Source organism: Misgurnus anguillicaudatus, chromosome 2 (assembly GCF_027580225.2).
Source record: "Misgurnus anguillicaudatus chromosome 2, ASM2758022v2, whole genome shotgun sequence".
Classification (NCBI taxonomy): Eukaryota; Metazoa; Chordata; class Actinopteri; order Cypriniformes; family Cobitidae; genus Misgurnus; species Misgurnus anguillicaudatus.
In genome coordinates, this window is record NC_073338.2 from 51,139,127 (window position 1) to 51,157,784 (window position 18,658).

Sequence of the window (18,658 nt, forward strand, 5' to 3'; positions counted from 1 at the left end):
AACTTAAACAATTTAACTTTATTTTATAAGTTATGTCAACATTTACATAAAACGTCAAAACATAAAATAGCAGGTTGAATTGACTTGCAAAACCAAGCTCCTTTAACTTGAAGGATTGTTTTACACTGCGACATGGTTTTCAAAAACCACAAGTAAACCATGGTTACTGTAGTGAAACCATAGTTTTGTTAATACTAATCAAAAAACATAGTTACTGCACTTTTACCACATCAAAAAAACAAAAACATGGTTATTTATTGTAAGGGATCACGTGACCCTGCAAGTACATTTAAATTTCTTGAACTATTCAGGTATACACTTATTACATTCCAGTTTGCATCAATGCAGCATTGCTTTAACAGATGACCTGCTTTGAGTCACATAACTAGTTTTCAGAAGTGTCAGCACCCAACAGTTTGCTCATGAATCCATTCGAGTTAAATGAAGTCTGTATAAAGTCTATGAAGGTTGGAAGTAAAGTTGCTTTGTCATGTTGAGGTTTATATTCAAATGTGACATGACAGACTCACCTCATGTCTCAGTAAACACACAGGATGAGATGCAGCAGCAGCAGCTGTATTCCTGGCTCTCTATCGAGTGAACACGACGTTTATTTGCATGGCAACAAGCGAATCGGTGCCTCGTGATGACCACGCGCCTTTTAATTCCTCTTTTCTCTCTTTGCTTGTACTTCAGTGAGCTCGCGGCTTCGCGGGAAAGCCCCGCGGGCGGCGACGCTCTGATGTTTCCCGCCGCGACTTTGATGACGCGCCGCGATTGTTACTTTGTAATCAGTTGAGCTTTCATGTCCCGAGCGCGAGCCGCTGCTGCTCTGTGGTGCGACCACCGCCGCGGGTGCGCTTTTTAAATCGCTCGTGGACGCCCTCCGGTGGCGGGAATCACGGCCATCAGCATCATTGCGGTATCTGCGGGGTTTCTTTTAACACGCCATTCTACCTCTAGTGATCTGTGTCAATATCTCAAAGCCGTGCAAACGTGACGATATATCGCCAAACCTCCATATGCGCGTGCCATGGAAATGCAATGCTTTATGGGAACATTTTTTGTTCTTTGTATTATTGGAAAAGTTTCATCAATACTGCAATTCTTTACATGACTGAAACATTTTCTGTAGTTTTGTAACTGTTTGCCAGTAACTTACTGTAGATTTAAATGGATTTCATTTACTGGCAACAGTTTGTTGAAAGTTAAATGAACATTAAACATCAACAAGTCTTTGTCTTTACAGAATAAAACTATAAAATAAAAGCATCATGCAAAGCTTTCTGGGAACAAAAATCTGAAGGAAAAAACAGAAAAAGGTTTATTAGGATTTCTGTTTCCCAAAATGCTTTGCACAAGGCTGTTATTTTATAGTTTTATTCTGTAAAGACAAAGACTTATTCATGTTCAATGTTCATTTAACTTTTATGTTTATTTTATGTTATTTTGTGGCAAAAGTTTGTTCAATTTAAATCTACAGTAAGTTACTGGCAAAACTATTTTTACACAAATTTTTACAGTGATTATTATTTTCCATATTGATTTAAGTACATATATTGTTTGTAGGCTACTATTGCACAAAATCTATCACACAAATGTAAGGAAAATGCCTTGATAATATCATTAACACTTTACAATAAGGCTGTATTTGTTAACAATAGTAAATTGATTAGCTAACATGAAGTAGAAATAGTTTGTCAGCATTTAATCATTTTTGTTGATGTTATTTCTTGCTAATACATTTGTTCATGTTATTTAATTTAACTCAAAATGTATTAGTAAATGCAAAAATTAACATGAATTAAGATTATTAAATGCTGCAGAAGTATTGTTCATTGTTAGTTCATGTTATTTAATGTAAAACTAATATTAAATATTAACACAAACAACATTATTGTAAAGTACAATCATGATATTTGAAAAAACTCTTATATGTAAATAATGTATGTATTATATATGCATGGTTATAACATTTAACTATTAATAATAAATGATTTAAAATGTTTCATGCATGAGAGATATCAGGATGAACACATCAGTCCTACTGCAGGTAGATTCTGATGCAGAAAATAAACCTTAAGTTAAATACAACATGTTTAACTAGTTTAGTATTGAAGACTTGTACACATTTCTTAACAGCAAAAGAATATAATTAGGGGTGAATTCCTTTTTGAAATGGGAAAATTTATTTAAATTTTACATAGGTTTTTTAAAGTAGCCTATAACATGACACAAAAACATACTGTATTCATACTGTAAATATTTGATTTACCTCAAACAGTTTAACATTCACAATCATTCAAATCCTTCAGTGAGTCAAGTAATGGAGCGAGGGGTTGGGTGAAAGAAAGCAACATTTATTTGTAATGTTACATGTACATTCTGTGGGTGTGATTATTCTTTCCACAAAACAAAATCCTGATGTTCGGGTCAATGACAAAACAGGCTCCTAAAAACGTAAAAAATCTTTTAAAAATAGATGTAATGCATACTTTTGAGCCAGGAACAATGTTAAAAAAGTATTGTTTGTTGAACATTTTAGGTGGTACAACCATTCATTGTCTATTTGCCAGATAAGTTTGAATGCACTCTTTGTGCCATGCTGATTGTTTATGTGACAGTGGCATTTAAAGTTATAATCCTAAAAAATGTTAAAATAACTTTACCATAAAACTAACTTTTGAATACTAAATTTAAGAACAATAATATTTTAAAAAGCATAATAACATTTATAGACAACCTTTGCTTGCATTTATTAATACTAAAATTATTGTCTTATCATTATTGAGGCTTAATGCATTGCATCCTTTGACTTTCTGGTTGCACCACCTGACCTCTGCAATGAATTTACATTTAACAGACTTCCACTTGCTGGTATAAGCTTTTGCCTTTAATGTCAAATTCATAAATATATTTCTTAAATACAATTCATATGTGTTTGATCAAACTTTTACATTGGTTGTACCACCTGACACAAAAAGTGTCACAGCCTATCCATCACATTAAAGTAGCTGTTTTTTCGGTATTTAAGAGAAATCGACAAACTTTATTCAGCCATAAAGACCACCTGGCGTTCAATGGATGATGTGATATCATGTTTACGGTTTATACTTGTTATCTTCTTAATAAAAGGCCCATGATTGCGGTTGTACTACCTTGATATTGAAGAACATACAAATTGTTAAACAAAATTTTTTCAACTAATCTAACATCCCAACAACTATTCATACATTTTGTTTAAATGAAAGGTTAAAATAATGCCAAAGTATATTTGTACGGACAGTTGCTCCGTCTGCCATTTTACAAGTTTGATATATTTAGTTAAATCAATGATATATTTATTTATTTGTGTATTTAAACTAAACAGGTTTCATAGAAAAAAGTGACATCATTAATGCATCAAGTTACTTTGTACATAATGCCCCCAGACACAAAAATATGCATAACATGTCATTGACCCGTGTATACTTCATATCCTAATGTTATAATCATTTTGTTTCTCTTCAATGCAGGCTATAGAGTAAAATCAGTATGATGCAACTTTTCTCAGTGTTTTTCCAATCTCTTCAAACTCTAAATCAGAACTGAAATACATCACAAATCACAGTGGCCATGTTGTTGAATGTTAGTATTCACCTCGTATCCTCAATAATTTGTCATCATGTCAAATCTGATCACTGATAATTACAATTAATTTATGCAATGTAAACTAAACTAAGAATAAAGAAATGTTAAAGTTTATTCTAAAATGAGAAAGTTATATTTGAAAAAGAGAGTAGAGCAGTCAGAGACACGCATACATGCTCAGAACTATTAAACATTTATTTAACATTTTTTGCAACCTGCGCATCGATTATGAACGGATTTTGATTGTCTCGTGGGTAAAGAAAGATGAAGCAAAAAAATTAGTTTTTAGGCAAAGAGTGTAAATTTAAAAGGAATTTAAGGTTATAAAATGCATGTTGCGGTACTTCAGTAATATCAAACAGTCAACTGTAAGTATGGAGTAACAGCAAAGTATAAACACTCCCGAGTAAAAGTACAAAGTTGAAGTGAGTGCAACAGATGTTAAAGCTGCCACAAAACTCAGCTGGTCCTTCGAAACCAAAAAAAAGAAGAAGTTGAAATTAGGAGCAACTTCCACACTGAGAGAGAGAGAGAGAGGTTACATGAAAACCAGATCATACAAATAATATTTAAATGAGTTACTAAGAAGGAAAAAGCAAATCAACAACTTGAACAGAGGGAAAACAACGCAAAACTACATCTATCACAACACAATAATAATGAGGGAGGGCTGTCTGATAACACAAAGACACACACGCACGCACGCACATACACGCACTCCTCTGGGGCAGTGTTCGTTTCTGCCCGATCTCACTGACATCATCATCATAATATAAGAGCGCAAGACATCGTCTCTTACAGTCAGACACAAAAACAGCGAGAATCTCACCTGTCTGTCCTTCATTTGGTGCTGCGATATCCTTTCGCTTTCTTTGAGGCGCAACTCATCTTTTCACACCTTTGATTAAAGCCATTTGGACATTTCTATACTTGTTATGACATGCGTCACTCTGATTGGACAGAACTGCAGTGGGAGGGGTTAACTGCGTATCTGTCCGCGTTGCGAGATGATTACCGATTTACACGGCATCGAGTCGTCATTTAATCAGTAGTTTGGCTGTAGTACATTTCACTACAGATTTAAAATGATCTTACGCAAGTCTCGCCTCTCGACTCCGTCTGTTCGGGGACTTAATGGATTTTTATAGTAAGATATTAAGAAGTCACATCTAAATCAAGCGTAATCTACCTCATTGCTTTTATTCTATTTGAACAAAAACCTTTTAAAATGAAAGAGGGAAAATCAGGACAAATCTGTCAGGCTCTTCCACGTCAGCTCTCCAGAGACAAACATTTAAAAGAAACAAAAAGAAAAATTCCCAAAACCATGTTATGTTAAACAACCCATTTTCTTTTCGAATGACTTGGCGTAGAGCGACTAAAGATGCGACGGGCCCTCCGTTACAGAACTTCGACCCACCCAGACGTCAGGCGGTAAACTTTCCTCAAAGTTGAATCCCTCTTCAGAGCGTCCTAGCACCGTCGATTGAGAGGAGACCTCCTTCTTCAATTCTCCGAAACCAAACCGAACTCAAAACTTTTGCCGCAGGTATCCCTGACCTCCAAGATGTCCGGTGATAGAACCTGAATGTAAGATGTCAACTTTGAGGGGAACTTTATTTTCCCAAATTCAGCTGCTTAAAAGCGTTTGTAATTATTTGTAAATATGTCACACCCCCTCTCTCAGCTCGTGGAGACGACAGCACGCGTGGTTTTTGCAGGTAGTTTTAAGAGAACTTCATCTTTGCTCCGTCTCTGGTTGGCAGGGCGAGGCCTGAGGCTGGCGTTCATAGCCAGGCGAGAGAGAGAGAGAGATAGAGAGAGAGAGAGATAGAGGGGCCTGGAAGGGCCCCTGCACTCTTGGAGCCTCCTCCACATTGCGGAGTTGTAGATCGAAGATCTCGTGTTTCGTCTCCTCCTAACACTGCGTCTCCCCTCTCCTCCTCCTCCTCATCCTCAACGAATGGCGGATGTAGACCTCCATTCTCACGTTCTCTTCACCTCCTGTCCAGCTTCGCTCCCTCCTGTGATTGGTTAGATTCTCTCCTGTTGCTCCCACATCATGGTGCTTCAGTTGTAACAGTGGTAAACGGGCATCCATGTTTGTTCTTTTTTTATATTTACCCATATTTAAAATGCTGATGAACTAAGCTCAGCACAGGCCTAGCTCTTGTTCCAACAACCTGAAGAGACAAACACAGACAAACGGCATTATTACTCTTGATCTTAAGCTTTTCTTTGTCGCATTGAAGAAACAAGCAGAGGATATCAACACAGACATCTGCCGTGTGCCTGTGCCCTGAACCGTTTAACAGGCGCTGTCCCAGAGGACACCCAAGTTTATTTCAATAGTTTGCATGTACATTTTAATCTATCACAACAAACTATACATCATTAAAAAGGTACTTTTTATATTTTAAAACATTTTCGCAGTTATAATAATGCAGTGACAGTCATTTGTGACAAGAGTATGCAGCAAACCGTTGACACCTAGTGGCCGTTGTTGGTAAAAACCATTAAAAGTGTAACTTTGGGGTTACACCAGCCGCGTATGAGGCATCAAATTCGCGTCTAGTTTGTCGCTTGAACATTTTGAGTTTACTCGCTTCATTCGCGCGTGGAATTCTAGTCATTGAGACATTCACGCGGAAATTTGCATCATGGGGAGATTCCGCGACTTCCTGTATTCACATCACTACTAAAGCAAGCTCCTGATTGGTTAACACGGCGTGTTTTTCCACCAAAGTAAAAATTTTTCAAATCGCGTCTAGAAGCACGAATCAGGCGGAATCGTATCTACCGCGCCGCGACACCTCCGGACGCGCATTAACGCTTTTTACATTGACTTAACATTTAAATCACTCGCGCTTGACGCCTCTACCGCAGCTGGTCTGAACACACCATTACACAAACCTCTTTTTTGTGATAATTTTATATATAAATATATACTTTACTGTTTTTTTATTTATTACAATAAACTGATATAACCATTTTTTTTTATATTTATGTAATATTTTCACCTCCAGACACTTCCATGAAAAACTTCCATAAAAGACCGAGATTAGGCTTCCAGACCAAAAAAATAAATAAATGCCAGAGTTATGTTCATCTGAAGGTATACATCACATTTTCACCCCCCACTTAAAAAAGCTGTGCCCGTTAAGGGGTTAAGTCATCTAGATAGGAAGTGACGGTTCATTACACCAGTCAGACAGATGGGCAATATTCTTCATAAATGGGCACAAGAGGAATGGGCGCATATATTTTATGTGAACTCTATCAACAGGAGTTCAGGAAAATATAAACAAATGGTATTGGTAATAAATACACTCTCTGAGAGGCTATATTTCATGTTTTGACTGTAAATGTCACATCCATAACGGTGTAATCTAGGTTGTGTGTGTGTGTGTTTGTGTGTGTGTTCTTACACTCTAGTACTGTGAGAGTCCCGTCACTCCTCCGTGTTGGTAAGCCCGTTCACCCTGATAGGTGGAATCCTGGGAGAGCGCCACATCCATCTGGGACTTGAATTCATCACCCAGATAGCTGTCCTGTTTCACACAACAGAGACGCACAAAACCAGGTTAATAACAAAACACAGAGTAAAAAATACAAGTGCACATTTTCTCATTAATATTACATGTATGCATGTGGCAGATGCTTTATGCAAGGCGACTTGACAGAAATGTTTACAGGGTTCCCACACCTTAGTTAACTTCAAATTCAAGGACCTTTCAAGGACTATCCAGGTCAAATACCCTCAATTTCAAGGACTAAATGTGGGGACACATTTCAAGTGAGAGTAAGGTTACATCGTGTTACCTTTTAAGATACATTGTTACAGTTTCCTTTCGAGGGAACTCGCGCTGCGTCACTGCGGTGATACTTTGGGGACGCCTCCAGGGGTAAGTGCGTCTGAATGTGTATATCAAATTCAACCAATAGTGAGGATTAACGATAAAAACAGGGTGATGCGGGAGCCAGGAGGTATATCGCTATCTGAAATATTGCCAAAGACGACGTTACAGGGACGCAGGAAGTATGACAAGGGATACGCAGCGTCTCGTTCCCTTCTCAGGAAACAACAGTTACATACGTAACCCGAGACGTTTTCATTTGTCAAACACAACTATGCAAAAAAAACCATTTGGTATGAATCAACATTCGCATACAGAAGATATAAGAATTTAAAGCGAACAGTTTAGCATGTGTGCTTAAAAGTAGGGATGTCCCGATCAGGTTTTTTTGCCCTCGAGTCCGAGTCCGAGTCATTTGATTTTGAGTATCTGCCGATACCGAGTCCCGATCCGATACTTCTATAATACATAAAAAAAGAATAAATAAGAGCGAAAAAACAGAACCAGGATGTTCCTTATGTCATGCCGCACGCATTGCTGTTTCTGTGTGGAGTCAAAAGAGTCTAACTCTGTGCCAGCGCATAACTACAGATGTGTTAAATAATAATGAGAATATATATAGTATATGTACAGGGGTTAAATTGAGATTTGTTTTGTGGGGATGCTCTGTTGGGATGGAGGGTTCGAGGGGTAAAATGTTTAATCCTGATGACAGCAAAGCCACTGGTGTGTTTCAATGACATTTTGGACCTCTGATAGGATTTTATAAGTTTCAGTTTTAAAGCTGTGCCACATGTTGACCCAAACTTTAAAACCTGAACTTTAAATTATGCAAATCTATGTGTCTGACACCCTATATGCATTTGTTGCACATGTCATTATGCACAATTGATCAAACTTGGAAGGAAGTTATAAGAATCAACCTCCTTGACTAATTCTATGCATAAGATAGAATACCCAAAAAGACTCAATTAACAAGAAAAACAACATACTGATTCAGCAATATATCTTATAAAATAGCCATAGAGATTCCCTAAGCTGGTCAGCAGTTAGTTATAAAATACCTATAGTTTGGTCGTAATTAATCTGTATAATCAAAATACATTATTTTATTAAACTATACAATCAGTTGTATCCAGTTATCCAGTTAACATATTGTAATGAGATGAGTGACATGGCTATACATACTTAAATACTTTGTTTCTAGACTTCTATTAAGTTTTCTCGACGTGGGCACCATTCTTACCTCTCTCTCTAGCTCTCATCTCTACAGTAATGTCAAATGATCCTGCGCGAATGCGCGTTCTTGAGGTTCTGAGTGAGACGCGGAGCTGCGTCTGAGCACATGATGACAAAAACGATCAACGCGTCGTTTAAATGAGCGGTAAAAATCCGGTTTTGTCGTGGGTTCCTTGCACGCACGAGTGTGAAGCCTATGAATGAAAGCACGTCAACAGGCTCGTTCGACTTCATGCGGCGCCGCAACAATCGACAGCCGGGTGACGTCAAACTACCGCGAGAGGGAGCTGCGAAATCATACGGAGGAGTGTGCTTTTAAATCGCTCTCGCGGAACTGTGACGTCATCCGGCTGCCGGTCCCCGCGGCGCCGCATGAAGTCGAACAAGCCTATTCTCTTCTCATCAGTTCACACGCACCAGCGCAGCTCGTACACTGGCGCGGAGCAGAGCGAGACCTTAATGGATTTTAAACCCTTCATATGTATCCGAGTCCTGATCGGGAGGTAACGTCCGATTCCGATCGAGTCTGAAACCACGTGATCGGGGCCGATTTCCGATCACGTGATCGGATCGGGACATCCCTACTTAAAAGGCTAGAATTTTTATGATATTATCCTACACTACACAGGAAATAATATGGATTTTCCCCAGAAAACTTCTTGCATAAAATAGATTCAAGCACTTTCAATGACAATTTTTCCCCCCAGATTTACTAACTTTCAAGGATTTCAAGGACTCGTGGGAACCCTGACTTTTTTATAATGTTACATTGTTTCAAAGCAGCTTTACATTGCACAAAACAGAGACTACAAGGTTTCATTAAGAGCTCAGATGCAAAAGCCGCTAACTGCCACCTCTTTTAAAAATTAAGATAATAATATTAATGCTCTTGGCATGTATTATATGTTCATCAAATATTATATGTGCTTCAAATCCACTTAATCTCAGCCTCAGGTCATTCAGTAATACAGGTTTGTTTGATAAATAAAAGCTTATTTAGAAGAAAACATGTCAGACAGACTTCAAGGGTTTGGTTTGCATCTGAGCTCTCCAATTGCAAATTCTTGTTTCATGTTTGTTGTTTATACCTGTGAGAGTTCAGGCTGGGACAGTCCAGGCTGGCTCATCTGTGAAGGTTGGCTCATAGTGATGTAACCCTGGGTCAGAGGACCCTGAGAGAACGGCTGTGATACCAGATCCTGACTCGCCTGACTGCTCGGCATGTTGGCCTGCCCGCTCCCGTGGTTACCTGTGCCCCGGTTTCTCTGACGACCTCCACGACCTCCGGTCTTGCCTTTAGGTGCACCACGTCCTGAGCAAAACAGAGAATAGATTGTCATATCTTTACAGCTAACTTCAAATAAGCTGCTGTTGTACATGACTCTGATGCTGTTTTACCTGCAGCCGGTCCATTCACCTGGCCCAGGTACCCGGGCGGAGGCATGGGGGGCATGACAAGGTTGAACGGGATAGGGATGTTCAGGGAACCCATTGGGTTCGGCCCGGTTCCGATCATTCCAACCTGGTCGTGGGTCTGGAAGTACATATTAGACGGACGTCCTGCAAAGACAGATCACAGAATTTTGCAACCTTATTTTCATCTCAAAAATGTGTTTATAGAAACAAGATAACCATGAAAGAAACAGAGCAGAAAATGCGAAATACATCGTGAACGGATCTCACCAGTGCTACTGCGGTCATACACCGATCCAGGAATCATGGCCTCTCTTGCATCATACATGGCAGTACTCATGAACCGGGCACCCTGACAAAAAAAAACAAACACATCCACTTTATTAGGAGTACAAGTATGCATTACACAGGTTTTTTTCCATCATTAAAAAGTAACTCATTCTGGAGCCCTTTCTAAAATAAATTAAATACTATAAACATTTACATTTAGCAGACACTATCATCTAAGGTGACTTACAGCAGATCTGTTGAAAATCGTTAGCATAAGAAAACATACAACATAGAGCCCTTACATCCAAACAGATCAAGTGTTTTGGGAAACTGAAACCAGTATTTTTTTGAAACCGGGTCCGCCAATAAATCAGCCAATCCATATAATTTGTGATACGATAATAACATAACAGCAACAACAACAACAGCAGACAACATGCTTGTGTTTGTCCTGCAGAAGGTAGTGAAAAAAAATCTTCTGCTCTTTTGCTATTATGATGAGCAACAAAGGATTTTTGGACAACAACAAGTTTTATGCACATGCTCCAAGTGGTCTTCTCTGTTTTCAGTGCATTTCTGTGGCATAGTCAGCTCAGTGGTTTTGTGTGTATACCACTGATCTATATAAATGACTGGATTGCGCATAGAACGCTTAACGTAACAGCGTGAGGTGAAGCCAGCGCAGAGTTCGAGGCGACATCTTGGTATACCCAACCGGCAGACGGCGTCATTGACTTCCATTCAAAATCATGTTTTAAATTCACCCGCTTTACAGCGTATCAGTCACGCAAGATTAATTTTAGGATATGTGTACGTAATTTAACTGTTAATTCTGGTGTTATTTGCAATGTTTATGCTTTAATCGGGCAGGAAAATGGATTTATAAAAAACCGTTAAGGTCAGTGTGTCTGCTGCGTTCTGTTAATGACACGGGTATAAATAAAGTTTTTTTTGACATTCAGCTACACGGTCAGCGTTATTTCTCTAAATAAGTTTAGGTAAGTTTAGATAACATAAAACCAGCAAATTATTGCATGCACATACGGTACAAAGTATGATTATTTATTTAGATTTCAGAATGAGCACGTTTGTCATTAATACTAAATATGTTGCGGTCTGTCTGCTGATCTGATACTGTAATGAAGATGAATGTATAATAACTGATTAAAAACTAAAATGTACAACTTTCAGTAAATAATGTACATGCTTAGGACGTTTGTGTTGTAATAATGTACAGGGTAACTTCAGATATAAAAACAGAGACTAGTAAAGTGATGTTTTATCATTAAAATCTGATCGCGTCCATTGATTTAATAGAATGTTTGGGTATACCAACATGGCAGCGCAGTGACTTCACAGTTGTGACGTCATGCGCAATCCAGTCATTTATATAGATCAGTGGTGTATACACATATTTCTTAAGATGATGCTGTGTTTAAAGACTTTTTTTCAGAACGAGGAAACAATACGATCAGATAAGGAAAGCTCTGGTGTGAATGTGGCCTTAACTGGTTAGTTCAGACATTACTAGCAGCAATGACATCTGCAGATAACTGAACTTTAAAGGATTACTCCACTTTCATAAAAAAAATCCCCCAAATTTACTCACCGCCATGTCATCCAAGATGTTTATTTCTTTCTTTGTTCAGTCCAAAAAAAATTAAGTTTGAGTAAGAAACATTCCAGGATTTTTCTCCATATAGTGGACTTTAGTGGACATCAACAGTTTACAGTTTCAATGCAGCTTCAAAGGACTCTAAACGATCCCAAATGAGACATAAGGGTCTTATCTAGCAAAACCATCTTAATTTGCACAAAAAAAAAATGTACTTTTAAAACACAACTTCTCGTCATATTACGTAATCATTTGGAAAGGTCATGCTTCACACATGTGAATCACACATTTGTGGCGCATTTTAAACACAAAGGCTGTTTCTCAATATGCGTTCTTCAGTGATCTTGCATCCTCGTGTTTTTGCTCTACGTCACCATTGACCATCGAAATTCAATTACAATTCTCAAAAACGCAAATACAGAGGACGCATGAATATACCCGGATGTGTTCTTGATATCGAGAATGCATTGAGTGCAGACTTGCGCGCTGAAACCGCGTTACGCCACAGAAGTCATTGCGACAAATCAATGGCGGAGGTCAGGTAACCAACAGGAAGATCGCACACATCTCAATTCTCACAAGTTTGTTCTGTGTTCTCGCGACCTTCCGAGCTTTGATACTAATTAAAGGAATAGTCTACTCATTTTCAATATTAAAATATGTTATTACCTTAACTAAGAATTGTTGATACATCCCTCTATCATCTGTGTGCGTGCACGTAAGCGCTGGAGTGCGCTGCGACGCTTCGATAGCATTTAGCTTAGCCCCATTCATTCAATGCTACCATTTAGAGATAAAGTTAGAAGTGACCAAACACATCAACGTTTTTCCTATTTAAGACGAGTAGTTATACAGTTGTGTTCAAAATTATTCAACCCCCCAATGCTGTTAAGGGTTTTAGGGAATTTAGTGTACATTTGTAATTGTATTCAGAATGAAATCCTACAATGACTTCTTAAAGAACCATATGCAACTAAAATGACATCAATTGGTTTTGTAATATAGTAGTAAATGTTTCTTTTGTGAATTCTTCATTGACACAATTATTCAACCCCTTAAAGAACTACCACTCTGAAGAACAGAGGTTCATTGAAGTGTTTTCAATCAGGTATTGAAAACACCTGTGGATGTCAGGGAACAGCAATAAAGCCTAATAGGCACCAATTAGGCAGCTTTAAAATGACTGTGATACTCAACTCCTTCTAAACATTTACTGGTGTGGTTACAAACATGGTGAAGTCAAAAGAATGGTCCAGGAAGACAAGAGAAGAGGTGATTAATCTTCACAGGAAGGGCAATGGCTATAAGAAGATTGCAAAGATGTTAAACATACCAAGAGACACCATAGGAAGCATCATTCGCAAATTCAAGGCAAAGGGCACTGTTGAAACGCTTCCTGGTCGTGCCAGAAAAAAGATGCTAACTGCGACTGCTGTGCGCTATCTGAAGCGTAGAGTGGAAAAAAGTCCCCGTGTGACTGCTGAGGAACTGAGAAAAGATTTGTCAGATGTGGGTACTGAAGTTTCTGCTCAGACAATACGGCGCACCCTGCGTACTGAAGGCCTCCATGCCAGAACTCCCAGGCGCACCCCCTTGCTGTCTCCAAAGAATAAGAAGAGTCGACTGCAGTATGCCAAAAGTCATGTGGACAAACCACAGAAGTTTTGGGATAGTGTTCTGTGGAAAATTAGAACTGTTTGGGCCCATGGATCAACGCTATGTTTGGAGGAGGAAAAACAAGGCCTATGAAGAAAAGAACACCTTGCCTACTGTGAAGCATGGTGGGGGGTCAATCATGCTTTGGGGCTGTTTTGCTTCTGCAGGTACAGGGAAACTTCAGCGTGTGCAAGGTACCATCAATTCTCTTCAGTACCAGGAGATATTGGATGACAATGTGTTGCAGTCCGTCACAAACCTGAGGCTTGGGAGACGTTGGACCTTTCAACAGGACAATGATCCCAAGCATACCTCCAAATCCACTAGAGCATGGTTGCAGAAAAAAGGCTGGAATATTTTGAAGTGGCCATCGCAGTCACCAGACTTAAATCCGATTGAGAACCTCTGGTGGGACTTAAAGAAAGCAGTTGCAGTGCGCAAGCCTAAGAATGTGACTGAACTGGAGGCTTTTGCCCTTGATGAATGGGCGAAGATACCCGTAGATCGCTGCAAGACACTTGTGTCAAGCTATGCTTCACGTTTAAAAGCTGTTTTAACTGTAAAAGGATGTTGTACTAAGTACTAAGATTGAATGTCACTTGGGGGTTGAATAAAACTGATAATGATGTGAGCACAGAAAAGACATTTGTGGTTATTTCATTATAAATGTTATGTTATATTTGTCTGACCTACACATGCCTCTTTGATGTAATTGATTTTGATCATTCAGTCATCCTGCTTACAATGTCAAACCGGCCAAAACAATCAATTTCAGTTGGGGTTGAATAATTTTGAACACAACTGTACGAGCAAGTTTGGTGGTACAAAATAAAACGTAGCGCTTTTCTTGGACTCGGCGCAGTAACACCCTCCCTCTCCCATTATGAGAGTGAGAAGGGGAGCGGACTTTTCAGGCGAGTCGAAGTACTCCCAAAAGCGCTATTACGCCATAAAATATAGCTCCTCTTCCAAATCCGCTCAGAAAAGCGCCACGTTTTATTTTGTACCACCAAACTTGCTCGTATAACTACTCGTCTTAAATAGGAAAAACGTTGATGTGTTTGGTCACTTCTAACTTTATCTCCAAATGGCAGCATTGAACCAATGGGGCCAAGCCAAATGCCATCGAAGCGCCGCAGCGCGCTCCAGCGCCCACGTGCACGCACACAGACGACAGAGGGATGCATCAACAATTCCCAGTTAAGGCAATAACATACTTCAATATTGAAAATGAGTAGACTATTCCTTTAATTAGTATCAAACAAAAACGTCAGAACGCTCCTCTTTCTCCACAGTTGTAAACACTGGAGCGTTAGTTTGACATATGTCATGCGTGACCGTTCCATTTGATTACGTAATATGTAAGGTCACGCTGGCGCATCACACAGCTAGTGCAAAACAGTTGTGGTTTAAAAGTATAGACTAACGATCATTTCCCTGAATTAGATCCTTATGCCTTGTAGGTATCCCACTCTAAGCCACATGTCAAATTCCCTGTTTTTTTCCTGACTTTCACTGACTAAAAAGCTGAATTTCCATGACCCACGTCAGGGATGCTGTGAGCCTAGTGTGCACTGTGAGATCTTAAATGCATGAATTGAAAAAGCAGTGTCAATAAACAGCTATTTAAATTGTAGTTAGAAAAAGCTTCGACCGGAACAAGTGAATTACATTTAGATAAATGGAAACTAAAATTTAAAGCAACAAACAAAAATCATTGATATTCTATGACTTGGACAAATAATTCCCGATTTTCAATTTCTGGAAAAGACCTTTTAAAATTCCATGATATTCCAGAAATTCCATGACCCGTGGGAAACCTGGCCTTGTTTGGGATTGTTTAGAGTCCTTTGAAGCTGCATTGTAACTGTAAACGGTTGAGGTCCACTAAAGTCCACTATATGGAGAAAAATGTTTTCCTGAAAAAAAACGTTATTTCTTCTCAACTAAACAAAGAAAGAAATAAACATCTTGGATGACATGGAGGCGAGTAAATTATTAAGATTTTTTTTAATGAAAGTGGAACATGATTATGATTTTTTTCATTTATGAGTCTGGTAAACGGTGGTGTGTTTTGTACTCACAGGGTTGATGGTGTTGACAAGCTTGCGTGGTTTACTGAACTGCATGAGACTTTCTCTCAGATTGTTGAGCGGCCCCTCCACCAGAACCTTCTGCTCTTTATAATAGTTCAGCAGATGATTCCAGAGAGGCTGTTTGGAGAGAGCCTTAGGATTTCCCACAATGATCACACCGTACCTGCATACAGAAAATAATCAATTATCCTCCTAGATTATCATTTATAAAGGTGTGGCAAAACTGCGAAACCTGCAGGTGATGGTGTTGTTACCTGGCTCTGGTTAGTGCCACATTGAGACGCCGTGGATCATTAAGGAAACCAATTCCCTGATGTTCATTAGCTCTGACACAAGACAGGATGATGAAGTCCTTCTCTCTGCCCTGGAAGGCGTCAACGCTGGCAATCTCCACCTCCTGTGAAAACAAACAGACATTAGAGACATGCATCCTGCTATATTATTATCAGACAGAAATAAATAAAGTTGTCCGATCTTAAAAAAGGTTTTATATATCGAAACATATGCATCTGAAACCAGTCAGCAGTGATGGTGTTTAAAAGCTTTGGACCTGGTAGAGTTTGGTGTGGAGTGAGCCGCTGAACTGCATGTACTGCACAAGGTACGAGCGCTGGCCCTCATACGGCGTGATGATGCCGATCTGGTCCGGTTTGGCTCCGGCCTTCAGCAGACGCGTGGTGATCTTCTCCACATTAGCTGCTTCAGTCCTGAATGCAGACAGAAGATGAACAAAACAAATTAGATTCTGAATGTACGAAGACGGCTGGATTCTAATGTTTGTATTTTAGCATACAGGTGAGTTAAAATTTTAGCTTATTCTAGATTTAGAAAGAAATGAAAAACATCATATATATTTTTATTTGATATCAAGCATCTGAAAGGGAATTTACTATTCTGATATCATGTTACCTGTTGAGGTAGGACGTGCCAGAGCTAGCAATCTCCTCTTGACCCTGAGTCACGTAAAAGAACATGGGCTTATCCGGCTGAGGCCACTGGAAATCAAAGCCTTTCTTGATTCGATCAGCTGGAAAACAAAACGACATTTAAACACTCATATCAACATCATAACCCGTAATATCTAAACACAAACACGCCTGATCTGAGCCGACGTACTGGCAGTGACTCCGTTCTGCAGCGATCCCTCATAGAAGATGTTGGAAGGGAAAGCACTGAGCGACGGATGCATGCGATACTGCACCTGCAGACGGATGGGTCTGATGCCCAAAACCACCAGCCTCTCGAACAGGGACTGAGACAGACCCGCTTTAGCTGCTTTCTTACACATGACCACAGGACCAAGCTGACAGTGATCACCCACCAGAATCAGCTGTCAACAAAGCAGACAATGATCATTTATTGGTTACTTTTTAAGTGCAGCCATAGGTGTGTGCGTATATGATTTAGATGGCAAGAGTCCATCAGGGGTCAATAGATGTAAATAAGTGCTCCTGTCACGTACCTGTTTAGCCCCGAGTACCACTGGTACCATGCACTCGGGCTCCGTGGCCTGGGTGCTCTCATCGATGAGAATGGAGCGGAACTGCATCTTAGCCAGACGAGGATCACCCGCTCCAACACACGTGCAACAGATCACATCTGCATTCTGACACACAGAGAGAAGATTGTTATAAGAGGTGCCATGTGTTCCTGTCACGAGGCAGACTTTTGCTTTTTATAGGAAAAAATGCAATAAAAAATGCACTTAATGACAAAAAAACATTCCTCTGTTTCCATCCCATGCAAACAAATACTGCTTCACAGACACCTATTATGTAAATTCAACGTTTGGACATAAATGTGTATTGGCCTTGTGCAAACACAACCACCACACAATGCAACCCACTACCTTTTTTAATCCCTATTAAACCAAAGCAGTCTCATTAGACATGCTGTTTTGATTCTGTTGTTAATGTGATGTCACACTGATAAAGCCCCGCCCACTGCCACTGATTGACAGTCCTGCTTGTTTCTACCTTCAGAAAGTTGTATGCTGTCTGCCATATCTCGAAAGTGAGATACTATTGTCTCAGATTGTATTCACATGAATCAGATCCATTTTATCTAAAAGCATTCACTGTCTTGGTAAGGGAGTGAGGAGCTGTAGCTCATTTGCATTTAAAGGTACAGACACGTTTTTCCTCCCACCCAAATAGGAGCATTTTGGACATGACCTATAAGAAATTATTTTGAGCTAAAACTTCACAGACCCATTCTGGGCACACCTGAGACTTAAAAATGGGCATAACAGATCTTCCAGGAAAAAGTTTTTTGTGATTTTGCTGGCAAAAATCCTTGATCTTGCGGCACGTTTTCTTAAAAAAAATGGGATAGAAACTGCGGGATTTTATGCAATTTTATGCGGTGAAACTGCGGGAACTTGCCAAAACTGCGGGAACTTGCAAAAAAAAAAAAAATGCGGGAACTTGCCAAAAAAAGATGAAACTTGCCAAAAAAAGATGAAACTTGCCAAAAAAAGATGAAACTTGCCAAAAAAAAAAGATGAAACTTGCCAAAAAAAAAAGATGAAACTTGCCAAAAGAAAAAAGATGAAACTTGCCCCCCCAAAAAAATGCGGGAACTTGCCAAAAAAAAAATGCGGGAACTTGCCAAAAAAAAATGCGGGAACTTGCCAAAAAAAAAATGCGGGAACTTGCCAAAAAAAAAATGCGGGAACTTGCCAAAAAAAAATGCGGGAACTTGCCAAAAAAAAATGCGGGAACTTGCCAAAAAAAAAATGCGGGAACTTGCCAAAAAAAAAATGCGGGAACTTGCCAAAAAAAAATGCGGGAACTTGCCAAAAAAAAATGCGGGAACTTGCCAAAAAAATGCGGGAACTTGCCAAAAAAATGCGGGAACTTGCCAAAAAAATGCGGGAACTT

The 18,658-nt window shown here is 39.3% G+C and overlaps 2 protein-coding genes across 3 annotated transcripts in view; both read right to left on the reverse strand.

Moving 5' to 3' along the window:
- The window catches only part of LOC129443223 (homer protein homolog 3), a 28,523-nt gene extending 27,597 nt beyond the window's left edge, over positions 1-926 (reverse strand). Inside the window, exon 1 of the mRNA XM_073857496.1 lies at positions 531-926. The gene's annotated coding sequence lies outside the window, so the exon portion shown is untranslated. The remainder of the gene's footprint in view (positions 1-530) is intronic.
- Positions 927-2,339: 1,413 nt separating this feature from the next.
- The window catches only part of LOC141351101 (regulator of nonsense transcripts 1-like), a 33,917-nt gene continuing 17,598 nt past the window's right edge, over positions 2,340-18,658 (reverse strand). For both annotated transcript variants that reach the window (XM_073857515.1, XM_073857507.1), the window contains exons 14-24: positions 17,239-17,382; positions 16,893-17,106; positions 16,686-16,803; positions 16,327-16,483; positions 16,031-16,173; positions 15,765-15,939; positions 10,410-10,491; positions 10,125-10,286; positions 9,815-10,038; positions 7,059-7,181; positions 2,340-5,813 (exon numbers count right to left, since the gene is read on the reverse strand). In XM_073857515.1, coding sequence (XP_073713616.1) covers positions 7,062-7,181; positions 9,815-10,038; positions 10,125-10,286; positions 10,410-10,491; positions 15,765-15,939; positions 16,031-16,173; positions 16,327-16,483; positions 16,686-16,803; positions 16,893-17,106; positions 17,239-17,382 — 1,539 coding nt within the window. In that variant the 3' untranslated portion in view covers positions 2,340-5,813; positions 7,059-7,061. The remainder of the gene's footprint in view (positions 5,814-7,058; positions 7,182-9,814; positions 10,039-10,124; positions 10,287-10,409; positions 10,492-15,764; positions 15,940-16,030; positions 16,174-16,326; positions 16,484-16,685; positions 16,804-16,892; positions 17,107-17,238; positions 17,383-18,658) is intronic.